The 20,935-nt window shown below is 39.9% G+C and overlaps 1 protein-coding gene across 1 annotated transcript in view; it reads right to left on the minus strand.

The window, feature by feature from the left end:
* The window catches only part of CMTM8 (CKLF like MARVEL transmembrane domain containing 8), a 39,413-nt gene extending 30,617 nt beyond the window's left edge, over window positions 1-8,796 (minus strand). The window contains exon 1 of the mRNA XM_081344435.1: window positions 8,447-8,796. Within this exon, the coding sequence (XP_081200561.1) occupies window positions 8,447-8,611 (165 nt within the window). The 5' untranslated portion in view covers window positions 8,612-8,796. The remainder of the gene's footprint in view (window positions 1-8,446) is intronic.
* Window positions 8,797-20,935: the final 12,139 nt, after the last annotated feature.

Here is a 20,935-nt window from a genome sequence, read left to right on the forward strand (position 1 = left end):
TGCTGCCAAGGAATAAATAGATTCCAATCATTTATTGATAAACTGTATGTCATATACCATGGTTCACCAAAGAATAGCAAAGAGTTGCATTCGTGTGCAGAATTACTGGGGCCTGAGCTGCTGAAAAAAGAATTTGGAAGAATTTTAAGTACCCAATGGGTGTCATCTAGTTTGTTTACAGCTTTGGCTGTATGGAATAATTTTGAATCCCCTATCATTTTGAACAAGCAATGCATGATCCTACAAGAGATAAAAATGATAAATGCACTTACGATGGCTTGAAAAGAAAAATAACATCTACAGAATTTTTATTGGATCTAGGATTGATGTGTGACGCTCTCCAAGAATTGTCAGATTTAAGTTTGGATCTACAGGACCACAACATCGATTTGTATAAGGCAAATAAGAAAATAAAAATACTGGTACAAGTTTTTGAAGAAAGAAGACAGAACTTTAGGCCCTATTTAAATGTGCTGTTGCTGCTGTAAGTGATCTTCGCTTTCATGGAATTTTACTTCACAAAAGAGATTCAAAAAAGGATCCTCCCATTGACCCAAGTATATTTTATACAAAATTGAAAGAGTCAATTGAAAAAAGATTACCGTATATACTTGAGTATAAGCCGAATTTTTCAGCCCACTTTTTGGGCTAAAAAATTCCACTTCAGCTTATACTCCAGTCAACAAAAAAAACTTACCGAGGACTTGTGCGCGGCCGAGGCTTTGGTGCTTCCGGGATCGCACGCACCTCACCCAAGCCACCGCCGTCCGGAGACCTGACGAAGTTTGGGGAGGTGCGCGCGCAAACCTCCCCAAACGTCGGCAGGTCTCCGGACCTCCGCGCCCTGCCTGCCTGCTTCTTTCCGCTGCGGAACGAAGCAGCCTGCCTGCTTCTTTCCGCTGCGGAACGAAGCAGCCTGCCTGCTTCTTTCCGCTGCGGAACGAAGCAGCCTGCCTGCTTCTTTCCGCTGCGGAAAGAAGCAGGCAGGCAGGGCGCGGAGGTCCGGAGACCTGCCGACGTTTGGGGAGGTTTGGGGAGGTGCGCGTGCACCTCCCCAAACCTCCCCAAACTTCGGCAGGTCTCCGGACGGCGACGGCTTGGGAGAGGTGCGCGCGATCCTGGAAGCACCGAAGCCTCGGCCGCGCGCAAGTCCTCGGTAAGCTCCGGGCGGTCACTTGCTTCGCGTCTCCTGAGGGAAGGGGGGGCGACTGGAGCGGGCGTGTTTCCTCGCCTGCTGGGCGCCGCGATTTGCCCGGGGAACGCGCGGGCCCCGAATGGCAGCGTGGAGCGAGGAAGCGGACAGCCAGGGCTTCCCCGAGAGCCGCGGCCACACAGGGTATTCCTGTGTATTCAGGCTTGCAAAATGGCGGATCGAGCCTCTGCTGGCGGCAGAGGCTTGCAGAGCGCGGATCCAGCCTCCGCCGGCGGCGGAGGCTTGCAGAACGGCGGATCGGCTTATACTCGAGTCAACAACTTTTCCCAGTTTTGGGGGGTGGAATTGGGGGTCTCGGCTTATACTCGAGTCGGCTTATACTCAAGTATATACGGGTACTTGATAGCAAAGACGATGAGTTGGCGTATTGGTCTCACGTACTTGATCAAAAACATTGGCCTGAAGATGCTAATACTCAACTGACATTTAGAGAAGTGGAAATTAGAAACTTATCAATCAGACTGCAACTAAATGAAAGAGAAATGATTTGTGGATTCCATGAATACATCCTCGAAAAGACATAGCCAGAAAAACTGTTGCATTTGATACGGACTCTGAATACCATTCCTATTTCTTCAACTGAATGTGATCATGGGTTTTCACAAATGAATCTAATTGCTACCCCAAGAAGAGCTTCGTTAAAGACTAAGACAATTTCAGCACTTTTGTTCATCAAACTTGTCGGACCACCTCTGAGACTTTTCGATCCTTCAAAGTACGTTGATCTGTGGTTACTCAGAGGACGACATTCGGCCATAGATACTAAGAGCAAGGAAAGGAGTTAAGAAAATTTGCCAGATGAGAATTGGAGAAAAGTTTGGAATTTTCTATGAACATTTGCTTTAAATACAATTAAATGTATGTTAAGAATTGAATATATAATTATTTAATTATATAAATAAATATATAAATAAAATTTATATAAATAAAAGATTAACAAGATAAGAGTTCTGGCACCTTTTTTTTTTAAGAAAAAAAGCCCTGACTTCAACTATCCAGATATCAACTGGGAGACAAATTCTGCAGTGACCAGGAGATCAAACCAACCTAGCTGACAACTTTGTCACACAAAAGATGGAGGAGGGAACTAGAGGTAAAGCTATCCTGGACTTAATTCTTACTAATAGAGAAGAAGTGATAGAGGGAGTTGAAGTTGCCAGAACCTTGGGTGAAAGTGACCACGTCATACTGGAATTTAATATAATGCAAATACTAGCAAAAGAAAACAATTCAACCAGTGTCTTAAACTTCAACAACTGACGTTAACAAACTCAGAGAGAACCTAGGAAAGATCCCATGGATGAAAATCCTAAAGGGGAAAACAACCCAAGAAGCATGGAAAACTCTGAAAAATGCGATCATAAAAGCCCACATCAGCACAATACCACTGAAAAAGAAAAACAAGAAATTCAAGAAGAATCCAACATAGCTGCACAAAGATCTCTCTGACAAACTGACAGACAAAAAGGACAAATACAAAAAATGGAAAGAGGGGCACATAACTAAGACCAATTATCAGCAGACAGGCAGAATGTGCAAAGATGAAGTCAGGAAAGCAAAGGTGCAGAACGAACAACTTGCAACAGAATCAAGAATAATAATAAAAAGTTTCTTCCAACATATTAACAACAAGAAAAAAGTCAAGGAAACTGTAGGCCCACTAAAGAGAGAAGATGGCAAGGAAATAACAGGCAGCAGAGAGAAAGCAGAGCTACTTAACTCACATTCATACGCAAAAAGAAACTATAGCCCAACATACCAAAAAAAACACTGCAAAAGACAAACTAGAAACAAAAATTAAAATAAGCAAGAAAATGGTAAGAGAACACCTATCTGACCTTGCCGAATATAAACCACCGGGGCCTGAGAGATTACATCCCAGAGTTCTGAAGGAGCTGGCAGATGTTATCTCAGAACCATTGCACAATATTTCATAAATCCTGGAGCACTGTGGAAGTACCTGAGGATTGGAAAAAGGCTGATGTGTTTCCCATCTTCAAGAAAGGGGGGGAAACGGACCCAAGAAACTACAGACCAATCAGTTTAACATCAATAGCTGTGAAGATCCTAGAAAAGATAATAAAAAACAGCAAACAACTAGAAGCAAACAAAGTTATAAATAGTAGCCACCACGGGTTTGGTAAAAACAGATCATGCCAAACCAATCTTTTTTTAAAAAATTCCATTTATATCCCGCCCTTCTCCGAAGACTCAGGGCGGCTTACAAGCTTAGCAGTAGCCTTCATTCTATGTATATGCCTGCTTATTAGGGCTTTCACACACACACCAAGCGGCATTATTACAAAGTCAGCTTAATTGCCCCCAATAATCTGGGTCCTCATTTTACCTACCTCGGAAGGATGGAAGGCTGAGTCAACCTTGAGCCTGGTGGGATGCGAACCTGCACTAATTGCAGGCAGCTGGTGTTACTTAAAGAGGCATTAGCCCATTGCTCCACCAAGGCTGTTTCATTGTTTGATAAAGTGACTAAAGTAGTAGACCAGTGAAATGCAGCATTACGTAGTATATTTAGATTCCATAAGGCATTTGACAAGGTACACCACAACCTACTCCTTGGTAAGCTAGAAAAAGGTGGAATAGACAACATCACCACCAGATGGATCTGTAGCTGGCTGGCAAACTGTACTCAACGAGTAGTCCTCAATGGCACTACATCCAAATGGAGAAAAATAAGCAGTGGGGTACTACAAGATTCTGTCCTAGGCCCAGTACTCTTCAATATCTTCATCAATGAATTAGATGAGAGAATTGAAGGGGAACTCATCAAATTCACAGATGACACCAAACTGGCAGGAGTAGCCAACACCCCAGAAGACAAACTCAGGATCCAAAAAGATCTTGACAAATTTGAACAATGGGCCCTATCCAACAAAATGAATTTCAATGTGGAAAAAAGCAAAGTTTTACATTTAGGCAGGAAAAACCAAAGGTACAAGTACAGATTGGGCGAGACCTGGTTTAAAAACAGTACCTGTGACCTTTGAGTCCTAGTGGACGATCACTTGACTATGAGCCAGCAGTGTGCAGCAGCAGGCAAAAAAGGTAATACAATCCTGGGTTGTATAAACAAAGGCATAGAATCAAGATCATGTGAAGCATTAGTAAAGGTAAAGGTAAAGGTTCCCCCGCACATGCGTGCTAGTCGTTTCCAACTCTAGGTGCCGGTGCTCATCTCCATTTCAAAGCTGAAGAGCCAGCACTTGTCCGAGGACATCTCCGTGGTCATGTGGCCGGCATGACTAGATGCCAAAGGCGCACGGGACACTGTTACCTTCCCACTGTAGTGGTCCCTATTTTTCTACTTGCGTTTTTACGTGCTTTCGAACTGCTAGGTTGGCAGAAGCTGGGACGAGTAACAGGCGCTCACTGTGTTACACGGCACTCAGGATTTGACCCGCCAAACTGCCGACCTTCTGATCGACAAGCTCAGCGTCCTAACCCACTGAGCCACCACGTCCCTGAAGCATTAGTACCACTTTATAAAACCCTAATAAGACCGCACCTGGAATAATGTAGCCAATTCTGATCACTGTATCACAAAAAAAAAATGTTGAGAGTTTGGAGAAAATTCAGAGAAGAGCAACTAAGATGATTAAAAGCCTGGAGATTAAAACATACGAAGAATGACTGCAGGACTAGGGTTTGGCTAGTCTAAAGAAAAGAAGAAATAGGGGAGACATGATAGCAGTATTCCAGTATTTGAGGGGCTGCCACCAAGAAAAGGGGGTCACCAGAGGGCAGGACACGAAACAATGGTTGGAAACTGATCAAAGAGAGAAGCAACCTGGAATTAAGGTGGGGAACTACGGCCCCTTTATGACTTGTGCACTTCAACTCCCAGAATTCCCGAAACAGCATTGAAGTCCACAAGTCATAAAAGGGCCATAGTTCCCACCCTGATTTATACTGACAAAATGTCACTTCAATTTCTCAGGCCTCTGTATGAATGTCTGTTTAAAGATTTTCACTTGCAGCCTATCTTTGCTGAAGGTTGGATTTATTTCAACCTTGTTCTTTTTAACAACTTCTATATTTTTGATCCATACACTCATAATATCATTTTCTGCTAATTTTTCTTACTATTGTTGACTTCCTTTTATATTGTATTTATTATTGTATACTTTTATGAAGTTCATGAATTCTATTTTGAAGCGACTCAGGGAAGCAGACTGTTAGGTAATACAGAAATGCAATAAGAAAGCATACAATAATATTTAACTTTCAGACAAAAACATGGGTAAGCATAAGGTTCCATTTTGAGAGCCTTACCTTGACAGACTATTTTACTGCTGCTAATTTTAGTCATCAGTATATATTGTACAGCATTTTAATATTGGTGATGCATTTTTTAAATAAGTCAAATACATTTGTTAATTATAAACACAAATATAACACACTGATTTATGAGTCCTGCTTTGTTTTGTTTTGTAACATTAAATGTTACAACTGTTTTAAATTATGTTTTTCATTAAGTTGCCTATTGCAAATACTAGGGTTGTGGGGATAAATAATTAAATCAGGGGTGGATAACCTGAATCCCATGGTTTCATCTTATAATTCCTCCCCCGCCCCCATTTCTCATTTGTCTTTTTTAGCCTGCTCTGAATACACTAAATTTTAGGAGTGCTGCTGACAAAAAAGTTATTTTTTCCTATCATTTTAACTCAGACAACACAGAAAGTTAAAGTCTTAAATTGACTTCCACAGCTGGGGGGCAGTACAAAATTCCATAAAATCCAGGCTCCATCTCCATGTTGATGCAGCTGCCTCATTTGGCATCATATTCCCTGACAGTGAAGACCCAAGTCTTTCAAAAATGTGTAGCTGTGGCTAAGAAGGCCCACCATTATTTTTAACATACTCTATGAAACCAGTGAATAGATAACATAAATCTACAAAATATCCCCAGCTTTCTACTGTAATTCTGATAATGAAATACCCCAAACATCTCCAGATTCCCTTCTCTTCCTAGCTACACTCCTACAGTGCATATTACCAGAGTGGATTTCTGTACTGATGTCTGCATGCCTCAACAGCATTTTACCTCTTCATGGTCAGTAGGTTAACAGAATAAGATATGACCAGATAGGAATAAAGCCTGTCCTGCATGCATAGTGTCATTCTGCTCCAGGAACAAGAACAACAGGATTCAGCTGATGCTGAAGCAGTCCTTGGCAATCCAATACCCATAGCAATTACTAGATCATCCTATATTCCCACTTGAATAAAACTGCTTAAGTCAAACCCAGGGAACTTCCCAACTTTTTCATTCCAGCACTGCAAAGTTAGAAAATTTATACATGCTCCAGCCAGCTGAACATATTCTCTGTACAAGCTTTCAGCTGTCCTAAATCCAGGGCTTTTTTCCTCATAGAATGCTCAGAACGGAGTTCCGGCACCTTTTTTGGATGGAACCTTGTAGGGTAGGCAAGGCGGGTTGTATGACATGTGTGAGTTCCAGCACCTTTTTCTTTTACAAAAAAAGCACTGCCTAAATCTAATTTTCATCTCAACAAATGGAGAAAACCAACTACTAAGAGTGTCAACTAGACATATATAGAATGGGACTGAACTGCAGAGTAAGTAAACAGATGTAGCACTTCGGAAAAGGATCCAGCTTAACAGTGGTTGCCTACAGATCTTATCTTATAGGAAGACAGGAAAATTCTTGTAGCTTTTCAATAATGGCCCATAAAGCAATAATTCTTACCTTTCTTTTCTGCAGGGCAGAAACAGGAAACCTATTTATTACAAAGCTTCAGGGAAATAAATTACATGAGTGGGCTTTAATAAGTTTAAGGTAAAGGTAAAGGTTCCCCCGCACATGCGTGCTAGTCCTTTCCAACTCTAGGGGCCGGTGCTCATCTCTGTTTCAAAGTCGAAGAGCCAGCGCTTGTCCAAGGACATCTCCGTGGTCATGTGGCCGGCATGACTAGACACCAGAGGCGCACAGAACGCTGTTACCTTCCCACCGTAGTGGTCCCTATTTTTCTACTTGCATTTTTACGTGCTTTCAAACTGCTAGGTTGGCAGAAGCTGGGACGAGTAACAGGCACTCACTCTGCTACGCGGCACTCAGGATTCGACCCGCCAAACTGCCGATCTTCTGATCGACAAGCTCAGCGTCCTAACCCACTGAGCCACCGCGTCCCTTTTAATAAGTTTATTAATCCTTAATTTGCTAGATGAAACTATATTCTTATCTCTGATGTAATTGACAAATAGAGCTATTTTTCTAGGGAAAAATATTGTCTTTTCTTATAAGATTTACAAAGAAATTGCATGTTGCTTGATTATATAATTTGCACCAAGGCTTGGCAGTATAAAATGGTTTCACCATCAATAGTCCTGGTATATCTGAAAGTTTTGCACATTTTCAGGGTACTCACAATGTGAATTGAGTATATGTTTTCATTTTTTGCCTCCACATCAGTCTTGGTGATTACATGAACAAGTTCCTGCAGTATTCTTGGCAACATTTTTGAAGGGGTTGGCTATTGTCTTCCTCCTAGGGCTTACAGCCAAAACTGATCCAAAGTCACCCAGCTGGTTCCTAGCGATTAAGGTGCTCCCAGTCCAGCACCTTAACTACTAGACCAAATTGGCTTTTACACATGTCAAAATGAATAAATCAGACCCTTCATAGTTTTAAAATATGGCCAGGTTTTCAGAAAGCATGTCATTATAAGTTAATTCATTACACTGCTTAGACATTTAAAACATCCTTCTGAATTTTGAGGCCTCATCTTTAGAAAAACTTAAAAACGATATGTGAAAAGAAGTGAAAATACCAAAAAGACATGATGTGAAAAGTTTTAAAGAGAAGAGGGAGAAGGCTGCTTAAATTTAAAGCTTCCGCCTGGCTTTTAGGTAAATGTCCTTTCTTGCCGGTTATCTTGGCTACGGAACTTGTTTGTGGTTTGCTTTGAGTGAAGAGGTAGGAGGTGGAAATCTCAAATCCTAGCAGCTGTGTTAACAAAGTTAAAACAACCCGATTTCCTGCCCGTGCAAGTCATACTGACTAATAAGCTAAGCACGTGGAGTGTGTACACAAAGCCCCTAAACCAAAATGGGGCTTGAGGTAACGTGAGAATACAGGCTTTTGTTGGCGCGTATGTTTACATTCAGAAGCCAAGTAAGTTTGTGGGACTTACTTCTGCCAACATAGATTTTGCATTGCCTACGACCGCCTATTGGAAGTGCCAGACTTACTATCTCCACCACCATGAGGACTCCAGGAGTCGTCTTTAGAAATTCTTTGTCATAAGCCAGCGTGCTGGATCTGGATGTGAAAGTAGCCGCGAAGGAGCTGCTGGTTGTGGTCACGGTGTGCGAACGAGCGCGCTCCTGGTGGCTCTCGCGGGGCGGCTGTTCCATCTTCAGCTGCAAGCAGGAACACTGTCGAGAGGCTGATTGCTCACTGCCGCAGCCAAAGGCAAGCTCTTCAATCCAAAGGCTCTGGACTTGTGGCCGAAAGTTGCCGTCCGGAGAAGCAAATTACGCGCAGGGTTGTTCCGGAGATGCAAGTTTTAGCGCAGCGACCGCAAACGTCGCTGTGAAAAACCCCGCTGGCAGGATTCCAGGGGGCAGAGCTAAGGGGACGCACGCGGGCGGGGAGGGGAGAGGCTTCCGTCACCTGGGGCCGTACAGTTTGGGGAGGGGTCGGGGAAAAGGAAAAGCAGGGTTACACTACTTCCAAGCTCTATTACTGCTTGTTCCCAAATTGCCTCGGTTTGGAATTTTGCCGAGCTAATAAGAAACGTTATCTTGACCGACTCTCCTGTTGACTGGCAACACTTATCTGGGTAGGCGCCTCTGAAGTGAGTTCGAATTCCGAAAGAGGTAATAAGAGATATGGCTGGATCGAACAGAAATCTTGAAGGATTACATCAGAAAACACATAATTGTCGTTAATCAGTATCTCCTTCACCACCTCCTGTTCATTATGATTGTTAGCTACGAGAATCACAAATTCAAAACCAGTTGCAAATACAAATTTCTTGTATTTTCTTGGTTTTTAGTACTCTTGGTTTTGCTTTGTTAATAGAACAACCGCCCCTCCTGAGAACCTACGCGCGACTTTCAATATAGCTATTGAATATTTTTGTGAGCCATTCTGAGTTTTAAATAGTTTGTAAGGCAGACTGCACATCTTAATAGCAGTGAATGTAGCATGTTAATTGCCTTGAACACAGGCATACTGTATGCTTGGCAAACAGTCCATACAAAGACTATATACTTGATCAAACTCAGCATAAAAAATGAATACTAATGCTATCCCTGATGTAATGCCAACTCGAGTTTATCATGTGGCACTCCGAGTACATGGATAATAAAACAAGCTGATCTTCAACAGAACTGTGCACTTTAACAAAATTACACTATCAATATATACTTCTCTTGTTTGAACAATCTACAGTTCCATGGCTGTAAGCTATGTCTGAAATTTTAAAAAATATAAACTCCTGAAAGACCAAATTACCCCTTTAATATTTCCCAAGGAAACTACATGATCCTGCCCATGCAGTCACCAAGAGATGGGTTTAAATAAAAGTAAATTTTACTTGCAGTATGCAGCAATTTTCATACTGGGTGGTTTTATATCAAATAACTTTACATATGAAACTTGTGACATATTTATGATATTCCCACAACAAGCTAAGCTACATTTTCCCAGTTTATTGAATGCATAACTGTTGGTTCAGACAAACAAACATACTGTGTTTTGGCTTGAATCCAACCTATAGTCTTTGCATCACAGCAATTGCAGTTCATTGTTGCTTATCTCATGACTAATATTTAAAAGGCACATGTTATAATCCTTTACGGATTTGCAGTTTCCTGCCTGGTGCCCTCCTCACTGCTGGGTAGGAATTATTGGGCGGGAGGGAGAATATTTTTTTTATTCCACCTTTATTATATTTATAAATAACTGAGGGCTGATAACATATCTAATACTTCTGCTAGTTTCCTCATAACAACAACCACATATGGTGAGTTGAAAGATTTGGAGTGGTGCCTTAATCTAAAAGCTGTGCATATGAAAAGCTTAATATGAGGGGATAAACATGTCATTCCCATCTTGATATTCTGGTATTTTATGCTGTTTCTAAAACATCAGGTATTTTTAAAATCAGCCCTCCATTCTTTCTGCAAATTTTAATTTGTATCCATGAAGAGGATCCATCATACTTGGTCCAAATGTCCTCTCAGTGTTGGGATCCAGATTTGCATATGGTCTAAGTATCTGAACCAAAGATGCATAAACTTGATTTTTTTAAAAGCAATATTGGAGAACAGAGATCATGCACTTGTACTTCTGTGCACTAGAATCTATGTAGAGAAGCCCCTATACAGATTTGTAATTCTGCTTGTGGTCACTCGTCATGTTGAGAGGCTAAAGCTAGTGGGCATAGTCCTATTTTATATACATGCACATGCATTTATTTTTTGTGACAGATGATTCAACAAAGATGTATTCTTTTTTAGGAGACACGCATGTATTTTTGCAGAAATGTACTTAGCACAAATGATAAAGAAGCTTATTTGCACATTGTGTTAGGCAGGTTGTCCCAATTTAATGGTTTCTACATGTGTTGGAATACGTAATAGTTAAGATTTTGGACTGACACCAAGAAAATCAAGTATTAGTTTATTTTCAGCCATGAATTCAAGGGGTATTTTGGGGTCAGTCCCTCTCAGACCAATTGCCTTCCAGGATCACACTTTTGGGGTTAAACAGGAAGTAGGGACTCTCTCCCCAAGAATTTAGTTGCAAAAATAATTTATTTCCTATTGGACAGCACTTCATTTTTAAATTACAAAAATAAATTCCTTTCAGAACCAAACAGCTATCATTTGTTTACCTTTCCCCAAAAGGAAATTTCACACCTATTTTACATCACTTTCAATTCCACCAATTGGCAGATTGGCCAGGGTTAATGTAACTTTCTTAAACATATCAAGGCTGTTATTTCACAAAGGCAGCATTTCATAACCAAAGGCCATGTTGCATTATAGTGGCTGAAATTCAATAAGATTAAATTCCTTACATCCCTTTTGTCATTCTTTTTGAACTGCACCCATTAGTAGCATTCCTTAACTTAAGGAATTCCTCTTATCCCACAATGGGCCAATTTTTCCCAAATCAATTCTGTCAGGTACAATTTTTTTTTTATTGAAAAGTTTTAAAATACAGTTTTCCTTTAAGAAGGTAGGGAGGAGGGAGGGGGAAGGGGGGATTCTTAAATTCTGTCAGGTACAATTGTAATACTTCACTTTGCAATTACTTAGTTAAGAAATATTTTTACAACATGGCCCAATCATTTTAGCTTTGTTAGAACTCAAGACCGTAAGTCTCTTCTAAGAACATTGTATTTTGTTCTGCAGCTTTATTCTAACAAATAAAATTGAAAGTTGCTGAGAGACCAACAAAAGTGACATTTTCTTACATATAGATAGTATCACAGACAAAATAATTAAATGCTGCCAACTGAACAGCATCTCACTGCCATATAGTCAGTGAGAAAGAAGAAACCAGTTACCTTATTATTAACCCTCCCCCACAAAAAAATGCAACATGTAGATTTATCTATGTATAAGCCTGTATAATGTGATTGCAATAATTCTGAATCCTGAATCCATTTAGCTAGCAGAAAAATTTCATAGAGTACACCACTGATGTTATTATGTATGTTAGTATGATGAAAAAGAATGTGAAAAAATTCCTGGTTTGAAAAATAAAAGTTGCATACTTTTTATAAAAACTAGTTTTATTCTGTGCGGAATGGAAGCAGAATGTATTTTAAATATTTTTAATGCAAGACATTATGTTGAATTGTAGATAATAATCCTGTACAAAAAACACTAGAAAATTCCTGGATGCTTGGCATTCAGACAAATCAGCCATTGAAAGAAACTATATTTGTTGTTGTTCACTCACTGGATTATGTCTGATTTTTTTTGCAACCCTTTAGATCATAGCACACCAAGCTCCCCTGTCCTCCAGAGTTTCCTCAGGTTTGCCCAAATTCATGTTCACTGTGAACCCTAAACAATAAACTACTACACTCATCAAAATTGGCAAGGCAAGTTAATTTATATAAACAGGGAGAAAACCCCACACCTACTTACACTGATGATGTTACTTAGTTGGATAATGAAATATCTGCAAACAAACAACCAGACTCAGAGAACACAAAGGATTCCATATTAAGTATTCTAGAGTTACTATGTTCCTCTTTTCCAACCTGATTCCTTCCATATGTATAAAATCACAAATTATTGTCATGCTGGTTAGCTATTGATGGGCATTGTATTCCATTACATCTAGACATTGTCAGAAGCTATTATTAAAAGAAACCTGCTGGATATAGACTAGATACTAAGAAATTACTATTCTAATTTCTAATTTCTTTAAAATTTATCAAAGGATAATAGTTAAGGAAAAGAACACCAGAACAACAAAGGCCCGATTATATATTATTAGTTTGCAATGCAAATAATAGTCTCATGAAAAGGGACAGATACAAGTCAAAATTAGTCTAATAAAAATTACAGGATCATTCTGGCTCTTATTGACAGCATTTTTAATATTCTTCCCAGATGATTACTAAGCTCTAAATGGCCATGATGGCACTGTGGTTAAAGACCCTGACCTTATCAGCTGCAAAGCTGACAGTCCAGGTTGGAGATCAAAGTGCTGCATGATGGGGTGAGCTCTTGTTACTTGCCCCAGCTCCTGCCAACCTTGAAGTTCAAAAGCATGCAAATGCGAGTAGATAAATAAGTACCACTTCAGTGGAAAGGTACCTCCATTCTGTGCATCTTGGTGTAGAGTCATTCTGACCACACGACCAAGAATGCATCTTTGGACAACACTGGCTCCTTCTGCCAAGAAACGGAGATGAACACTGCCCCTATACTCAGACATGATTGAACAGGGGAAACCTTTACATGACCATGAAAAGCCAAGCCAGCCATATAATTTTAGCAAAATCCTGCACGAAAGCTTCATTTCCAAAATGGATTAAAAGAATAAAGTGGATATAAATTGCCCAATATGGCTAGGAAACAAGGAAAATTGCAAATCCTGTAGATTAAACACCCTAAAAGTTCCTATAATCTGTTTACAGATGTTTTGTAATAACAGCTGTGTGAATCCAAATTTTTTTAAACACAAACAGCAGATAGCAATGCAAATAGTACCATATGAACAAGCCAATATTTCACCCCCTCCCCTGATAACTCATAAGGTAAAGGTAAAGGTAAAGGTTCCCCCGCACATGCGTGCTAGTCGTTTCCGACTCTAGGGGCCGGTGCTCATCTCCGTTTCAAAGCCGAAGAGCCAGCGCTTGTCCGAGGACGTCTCCGTGGTCATGTGGCCGGCATGACTAGACGCCAAAGGCTCACGGAACGCTGTTACCTTCCCACCAGAGTGGTCCCTATTTTTCTACTTGCATTTTTACGTGCTTTCGAACTGCTAGGTTGGCAGAAGCTGGGACGAGTAACAGGCGCTCACTCTGTTACGCGGCACTTGGGATTCGACCCGCCAAACTGCCGACCTTCCGATCGACAAGCTCAGCGTCCTAACCCACTGAGCCACCGCGTCCCTCTGATAACTCATACTAATGTACAAAAGCTAGTGATTTCTAGAATCTGCTAAATTGTACTTGCAACTGGCAAAGATTTGTTCTGGCTTCATTCTGTTCTGCCAGATTTCATTTTAGTTCCACCCCATCCTGTTCTATCCTTTTCTATATTGGTTCTTTTGGAAGAAACTTCAGACCAGACTGTGCTTCAAGAAGGACATATATTTAGACTTGCAGCTTCCTGAAGAGAGAGAGAAAAGAAGTACTGACCGAATCTCAATCTGCTATATTTACAAAGCATAAAAGACTTTTGTGTTGGAGTTTTGATCACAATGTTATTATTTTCTTAACATCTTCCATTAAATAGTCATACCTACCTACAAATGTGACAAGTATGAAACAGCAAGGAAGGTAATTTAATACACTGAACTGGTTTTTCGCAGAGGTTTAAAAGTAGCTGTACAATACAGAGCAAAAAAAAAAATCACAGGCTAACTTGGTAAATGATCTAAGCTCTGATAACATTTTAAAAACAAGCAAATGATGGTATCTTTTGATAAAACTAGAACCAACAAGTGAGAACAATGTTTATGTAAACCTACAGAAATTTAACTGAAGGAACAGAAAACTGAAAATACCTGTACCTTTAATCTGTAATAAAACAGAATCATTCATTGTGAACACTTCAGTGGTACCTTAGTACCCAACTGCTTTGAAACTCATAGAATTTTGTGTTCAGCTCATATTGATGGGAAAATTTTTGTCCTGGTACTCATCATCAGATTCAAGGTGCTGGTGATGACCTATAAAGCCCTAAATGGTGAGGGTCCGGGATATTTGAGGGAACACCTGCTGCCAGCATCAAGTTCCCTTCGTCCAGTGCGCTCCCACAGGGAGGGTCTCCTCAGGGTGTCGCCGGTTAAAGATTGCCGGCGGGTAACACCCAGGGGTAGGGCCTTCTCAGTGGGTGCGCCTGCCCTGTGGAACCAGCTGCCTGTGGAGCTTAGGACTGCCCCCAACCTCCGTTCATTCCACCGGGACCTGAAGACCTGGCTCTTCGAGCTCTCTGGCCCAGGCTGAGAATTTTTTTAATTTTAATTTTAACTGGGTTTTAATTTTCTCAGGGTTTTATTTAATCTTTTTAAATTTGTTTTAACGTTTGTATTGACTTTCTTTTAAATGCCCTGTAAACCACCCTGAGTCCTTCGGGAAAGGGCGGTATATAAATCTAAATAAAATAAAAATTAAAAATAAAATAAATTTATTTGATACTCAATGCACAAGTTAGAACATGTCGTCGTTGGCTGCCTTGTGACTCACTATATTATTATGCGAAAAAATTTCTTGGTACTCATCACGTTTGGTACTCATCGTGCCTCCTGGAACCAATTAACGATCAGTACCGAGGTACCACTGTATATAACCACTTGAAATGCTGATAGGTACTGAAAGGACATGTCAAAATATAAATGTATTGTATTGTATGCCTCAGACAATTATTTTTATTTTTCTAAGTTTTAATTTTCTGATTCCTATTTTGGGATTTCTCACCTTTTATTGTCTCTACCCTACAGAGATAATAAAAATGCATTTCTGAATTGAGTGAATCTATGTATTGCACCCGCAATACACTTGTCACCTTTTTCCAATTTTTTTCCAGTTTTAACTTTGAGTGTTAGACTTTAACTCCAGGGTTAAATGTATTTTGATGCTAGTTCTCCAAGATACATACATGGGCATACATGAACACTAAAATCCAGTGTCCTGCACAACTTTGGCTAGTAAAATTCATTTTGAAAAGTTAGGATAATGTTCATTTTTATGAGGATAACTTTACAATCTTGTAGTGTTCCAAAGATATAACATTTGATTCTTTCTTGAGGATCTAAACATAAAATCCCATTATTGTCTTTTTCACTCCCTTTATATCTTCTTGATCAGTGAAGATCAATCTATATATGCTTATTTATTTACAATAAACACAACTGCATTTATTACAAAATCAATTTAAAGTGTTGAATTTTAAAATGCCATAACCAGATTGCTAATTAGATGCTTCAGTTATTTGTAAAAAAATGTTATCATGCAATATTCAAGGAAGACTATACCACTGGTTTGGATTGGTAATTAGAAATATGTTGATACTGAAGACTGACTGCTATGTCTTCTGTACTGTTATTGAAGAAAGGGAAAGTACATAATTTTTGAAACATCCTCAAACCATTCCAGTATTTACATTTGATCCAACTTGTAAGTGGAAATTATGTTTTTGTACAATTTGGCTATTGCATTGTCAGACGTATACAGTAAAATCAGAGATTACAATTTAAGAAGGCTTCCTAAAGACTGCAGGGCAGTGACTTTTCATAGTTGAAAAAAAATAAGAAAAATAAACAAAATGTACAATGGCTTTGTTATCTATTACCAGATATGTAATACTCCTTTCTAACTTATGCTTATGATGTATGTTGAGAAAGAAAGCAAGAACACTGTGGCAAGAGGAAATGAAAATTCTAGTCCTACATGTCTGAAGGGTGCCAAGCCTGGAAACTGACGTACAAACCCATATTTATGCATCAATGAAGATTCCCAAAGTGAGTAACTGCCATGAAAATCCGAATCAGCCAGTTTTCTTCATTACAGATAGACATCAGGACAATTCATAATATTTATTATACAGCGGTTATGTGTTTGACAAACAGCTGCAACAGGAAATTTCAGTTTCTGAAAATAGCTTTATTTATAGGTAAATATACTGTTGAAATCAGAGGAGCACCAGGGATCATATCAAGTAGGCTGCTAACGATCTAATATCACCTCCATCAAAATTGTTATTTTTTCACAACATTTCCCATCTGATTCAAGACAACCTTACAAATAATCAAGGTCCACAGGGTCTAAGACAAGGGTCTTCAAACTTGGCCCTTTTATGACTTGTGGACCAACTCCCAGTGTCTGGCTGAGGAATTCTGGGAGTTGAAGTCCACAAGGGCCAAGTTTGAAGACCCCTGGTCTAAGACAACTCACAACCGCCACCCTGTCCCTCTCGTCCCAGCCGACTCCCTTGCCATGGATAACTTGTCACGGACAACTCACCATGAGAGAAGGTAGGAGACCCCCCCTTCAGGCTCCATCTGGTCATCTCCTACATCTAATCCTTGAGTTATGACAGTAATGAAGCCTGCCCATTACTGTCACAAGTCAGGATGATTGTTAAGTGAACTACCTCATTAACAACCTCACTATCCCTGCTTCCCCAATGCATTTGTTAAATGAATTCATGGGTCGTTAAGTGGAGCATGGAGTGCCTCAGGAATGTAGGAAGAGTCTGGGAAGCCTAATGCAGGCATAAATAAACCTGCATGGAGCCTCCCAAAGCCTTTCCCCATCCCTTGAGATATTCCACGCTATGCTTCCTTTCCCATAGGCTTGTAAGCCTCTCCTTACTCCATTCTGTCACAATTATGCACTTATTTTTTGAAGTTCCTCAGAGTTCAGGAAGTCTAGGTAGGGAATGAGAACACGCCGTTCAGTTCCTGGGCCATGTGGCACAATTGAGAAGAAGAAATCTTGCTGGTTTTCCTTTTGTCACTTGTTTTGTGCTAGCACTGCTAATGCTGGGGGAGCTAATGCTGGTGCTAGCAAAGAACAAATCCTGCCAGTTTTCTTCTCATTGCTAGCCTTAAGTTCCCCAAGCATTAGCAGTGAAAAGTAGTGTAAAGCTAGCAGAACTAACACTGGGGGAGCTAAGGCTAGGGATAAAATGAAAACCAGCAAAATTTATTCTCCTTGATAGTATCCTGTGGCTCAGCAACAGAGCGGCCTATTCTCCTTCCCTATCCTGACTTCTGAGCTCTGGATACCTTCTAAAGGTAAGAGAGGGAATAGGGACTGGGGGTGGGGAGGTGTGTGTGGAATCCGGTGAGGTGGCAAAGCAGGCCCAGTCCTTGGTGGGACCTGGTGGGACAGGATGGAAGGAAAATAGGTGGGTGGATGAGCTGCAACGTCTCTGCAATTAGTCATAAGAGCAAATGAGACAGGTGCACTGCACACACCTTAATTTTGAAACAGGGTGATATGTAGCTTTTGGGGGGGGCTTATAGTAATTTCAAACAGTCATTAAATGTCATCATAACTGAAGGACTATCTATATAGGAAGTAACTCAAGCTGTATTTCTATCTGGTTGCCAACATGATGTCTTAAATTCATATATGTATCACTTTATTGCAATTCTCCTTGAGCTTTCTTGGAATTAATGAGAATATAAATATAAGCTTAATGCAGACTCCCTGCATTCCTTTTGTGGCTTCCAATCGTGATGTGAACTGTGCTGTTGAAATTCATCATCTTCATCATGATAAATAGCAACATATCTCCTACAGAATGCTAACTTTGTTCCTTAACTATTCTCTTAAGAATCACTTATTACATTGTACTTCTTTTTGTGGGATATTAGTTACTGGCATGAGTTGATTTTGGTTAAATCCTTGTTTCTTTTCACTCACAAAGTTTCCTTTGTCACTGACAGCCCCTTCTCCCGCAGAAACTATAATAGAACCACCCATATTTAATGGTGTAATAAATGACAGCCTGTGGTAATAGCCCTCCCTCTGCTTTATAAATATAAATAATTTCATTTTTAAATTTCTAGTCAACTCCTGAGAGGATAATTATAGAACCACCATAATTTGACAGCTGAGAAGAGTCAGAATTCTTTTTACCTGGCAAAATAATCAACCATCATTATTAACAACTTACAGGTTTTTGTTTTTAATTTGCATTGAATCAATGGGAAATGTTCAAACTTCTATACTATTATGTTGACTTTTCTTATTCTCAATCTACAAACATCTGCAATGAAATAAAAGTATGCATGCATCTTTGCCAAAAGGTATTATATTTAACTTTGTCTCAAGCAGAGATTGTGTCAGCAAAAGTTTTTGTCATGAAAAGAACCCTTGAAACATAAAATTTAACTCAGGTATCAAAACTTTTGCATTCAGCTGAATATATGTATATGTAAGACAGTAATAACAAATAGTAACCAGTATTGTGTTATGATTGATTTCAGAATAATGGAAACTCTGTACAAAGCTAACATTGCTCTAAAGCACTTAGCAACAATGTTAATGTGAAAAATTAAGAGCCATACAGCAGCTAGCTAAATCACCATGTCAAAAGCACATGTGACTTTTGATGGTGCACTGGAGGCCTTAGCTATAGCAACAGAAAGTTACCATTTGAGGAGTATTTCTTTGCAGCTTATTCCAGTTTCCTCATTACTTTCTGTCAGTCAACAGAAAGTACTGATGTGTAAAGAATGTGTAAAGAATGAGGAATAGTGAAAAGACTTTTAAGATTCCTGCATTGTGGAGATCAAAACAGATCATCTTGACATGGGGAAAATCTCCATAAAATCCAAATAAGGAAATCTTTCTCCTCTGGATTCAATTTAGTTATGAGGCGTAATAGCATGTCCTGACTTTAGTGTGTCTGAAGACAACTTCTTGCCTTCTACTTTTACTTTTAATTTTAAAAACTATTTAATTAATAGAAAACAAAGCACAAGCTTCTAGTATATTTACAAAAGTGTTTTAAGTTTCACACCTCTTCAGGCGGCTCAGTGGTTGAGACATTGTGCTTGTTGGCTGGAAAGCCAGCAGACCAGGTTCGAGACCTGAGTGCCACAGGACGGGGTGAGCTCCCATCCTTTCCCCAACTCCTACCAACCTGACAGTTCGAAAGCATACAAAGTAAGTAGATAAATAGGTACCACTTTGGTGGGAAGGTAACAGCGCTCTGTGACTACGCTCAGGCTGGCCACATGTCTACGGAAATGTCTTCAGACAGTGCTGAGTCAATGGCCTTGAAATGGAGATGAACAGCCCCTCTATAGTCAGCAATGACTAGCGAAGTAAAAATCTGCAGAGACACCTTTACCTTTACACTTCTTCAGGTATTCTTGGAAAATAGCAACAATGGAAGACTGCAATCTGCAAAATTAAATGAGAGTAGCAACATGGGTCAAAGAAGTCAATATGGAGGCTGTGACTGCACAACTAAAGCTCTGTCCCTTTTTATATACATTGCAGATGCTATTATCATTTTTGATCACCCTTTGGACACCATGGGTGGGAAAGAGCATCATGGAAAACTAAAAGAAGAGTAATTCCACCAGTTCTGATGGATGAGTCTTTGTGATTCGTTGATCCTCTTTATGGTCTCAAAATTTCAAATGTGTCCACTCTTGTTTTAAACTGTGGTAAGTTGTAAGATATTTAGTAATAGCTAGTGTCCAAAGGAATGTAATGCTTAGGGTTCTTCGAGGAGGAAAAGTTCTCACTGTAAGTAATTTAAATTGATATCACAGTAAGTGTAATTTAAATTAGACATGCATTTTATAATGCACAAAAGGAAATGAATGTAATTATTAACCTGATAAACTTGCTGCTCCCTATATTATTCACTCATTTCTGTATCTATTTTATCATGAGCGATGTGGTGGCCTAGTTGTGAAGGCTCTTGCTTCCCATTTGGAAGATTGAGAGTTCAACCCTAGGTAGCGGCAGATCTTTCTCTCCTAGGGTGCAAAGAAAAAAACTATCTGCTGCAAACTCCACATAGGCATCCATCCAGTAAACACTCAGCTCCATCCAGTCACCCTGACTCTACCCCAGGGGTAGGCAACCTTGGCTCTTTTAGGACTCGCTGAGGGGAAAGGGAGAGGTTTCCAAGCTGAGCCAGGCTGGATCAGGAATTCTGGGAGTTGAAGTCCACGAGTCATAAAAGAGCCAAGGTTGCCTACCCTGTCTACCCCAAATTAAGGGATTACAGAGCTGTAAAAAGGAAGTTTTCTAGTGTATCTGTTTTATCAATTCAACAACAAAACTTCCCAAAACAAATACTCTTTGGATTTCAAAGTTAAAATCCAAAATGTCATGTTCCTGTAAAACAAAAATATCAGAACTCACTGGCTTTCCTGCTCTTTTAAAGCTGTAGTGAAAGTTCTAAGTCAGGGGTAGGCAAACTCGGCTCTTTTATGACTTATGGACTTCAACTCCCAGAATTCCTGAGCCAGCTGGAGTTATCTGAACATATATACAGCTGCAG

Source organism: Vipera berus (assembly GCF_964194415.1).
Source record: "Vipera berus genome assembly, chromosome: Z".
Classification (NCBI taxonomy): Eukaryota; Metazoa; Chordata; class Lepidosauria; order Squamata; family Viperidae; genus Vipera; species Vipera berus.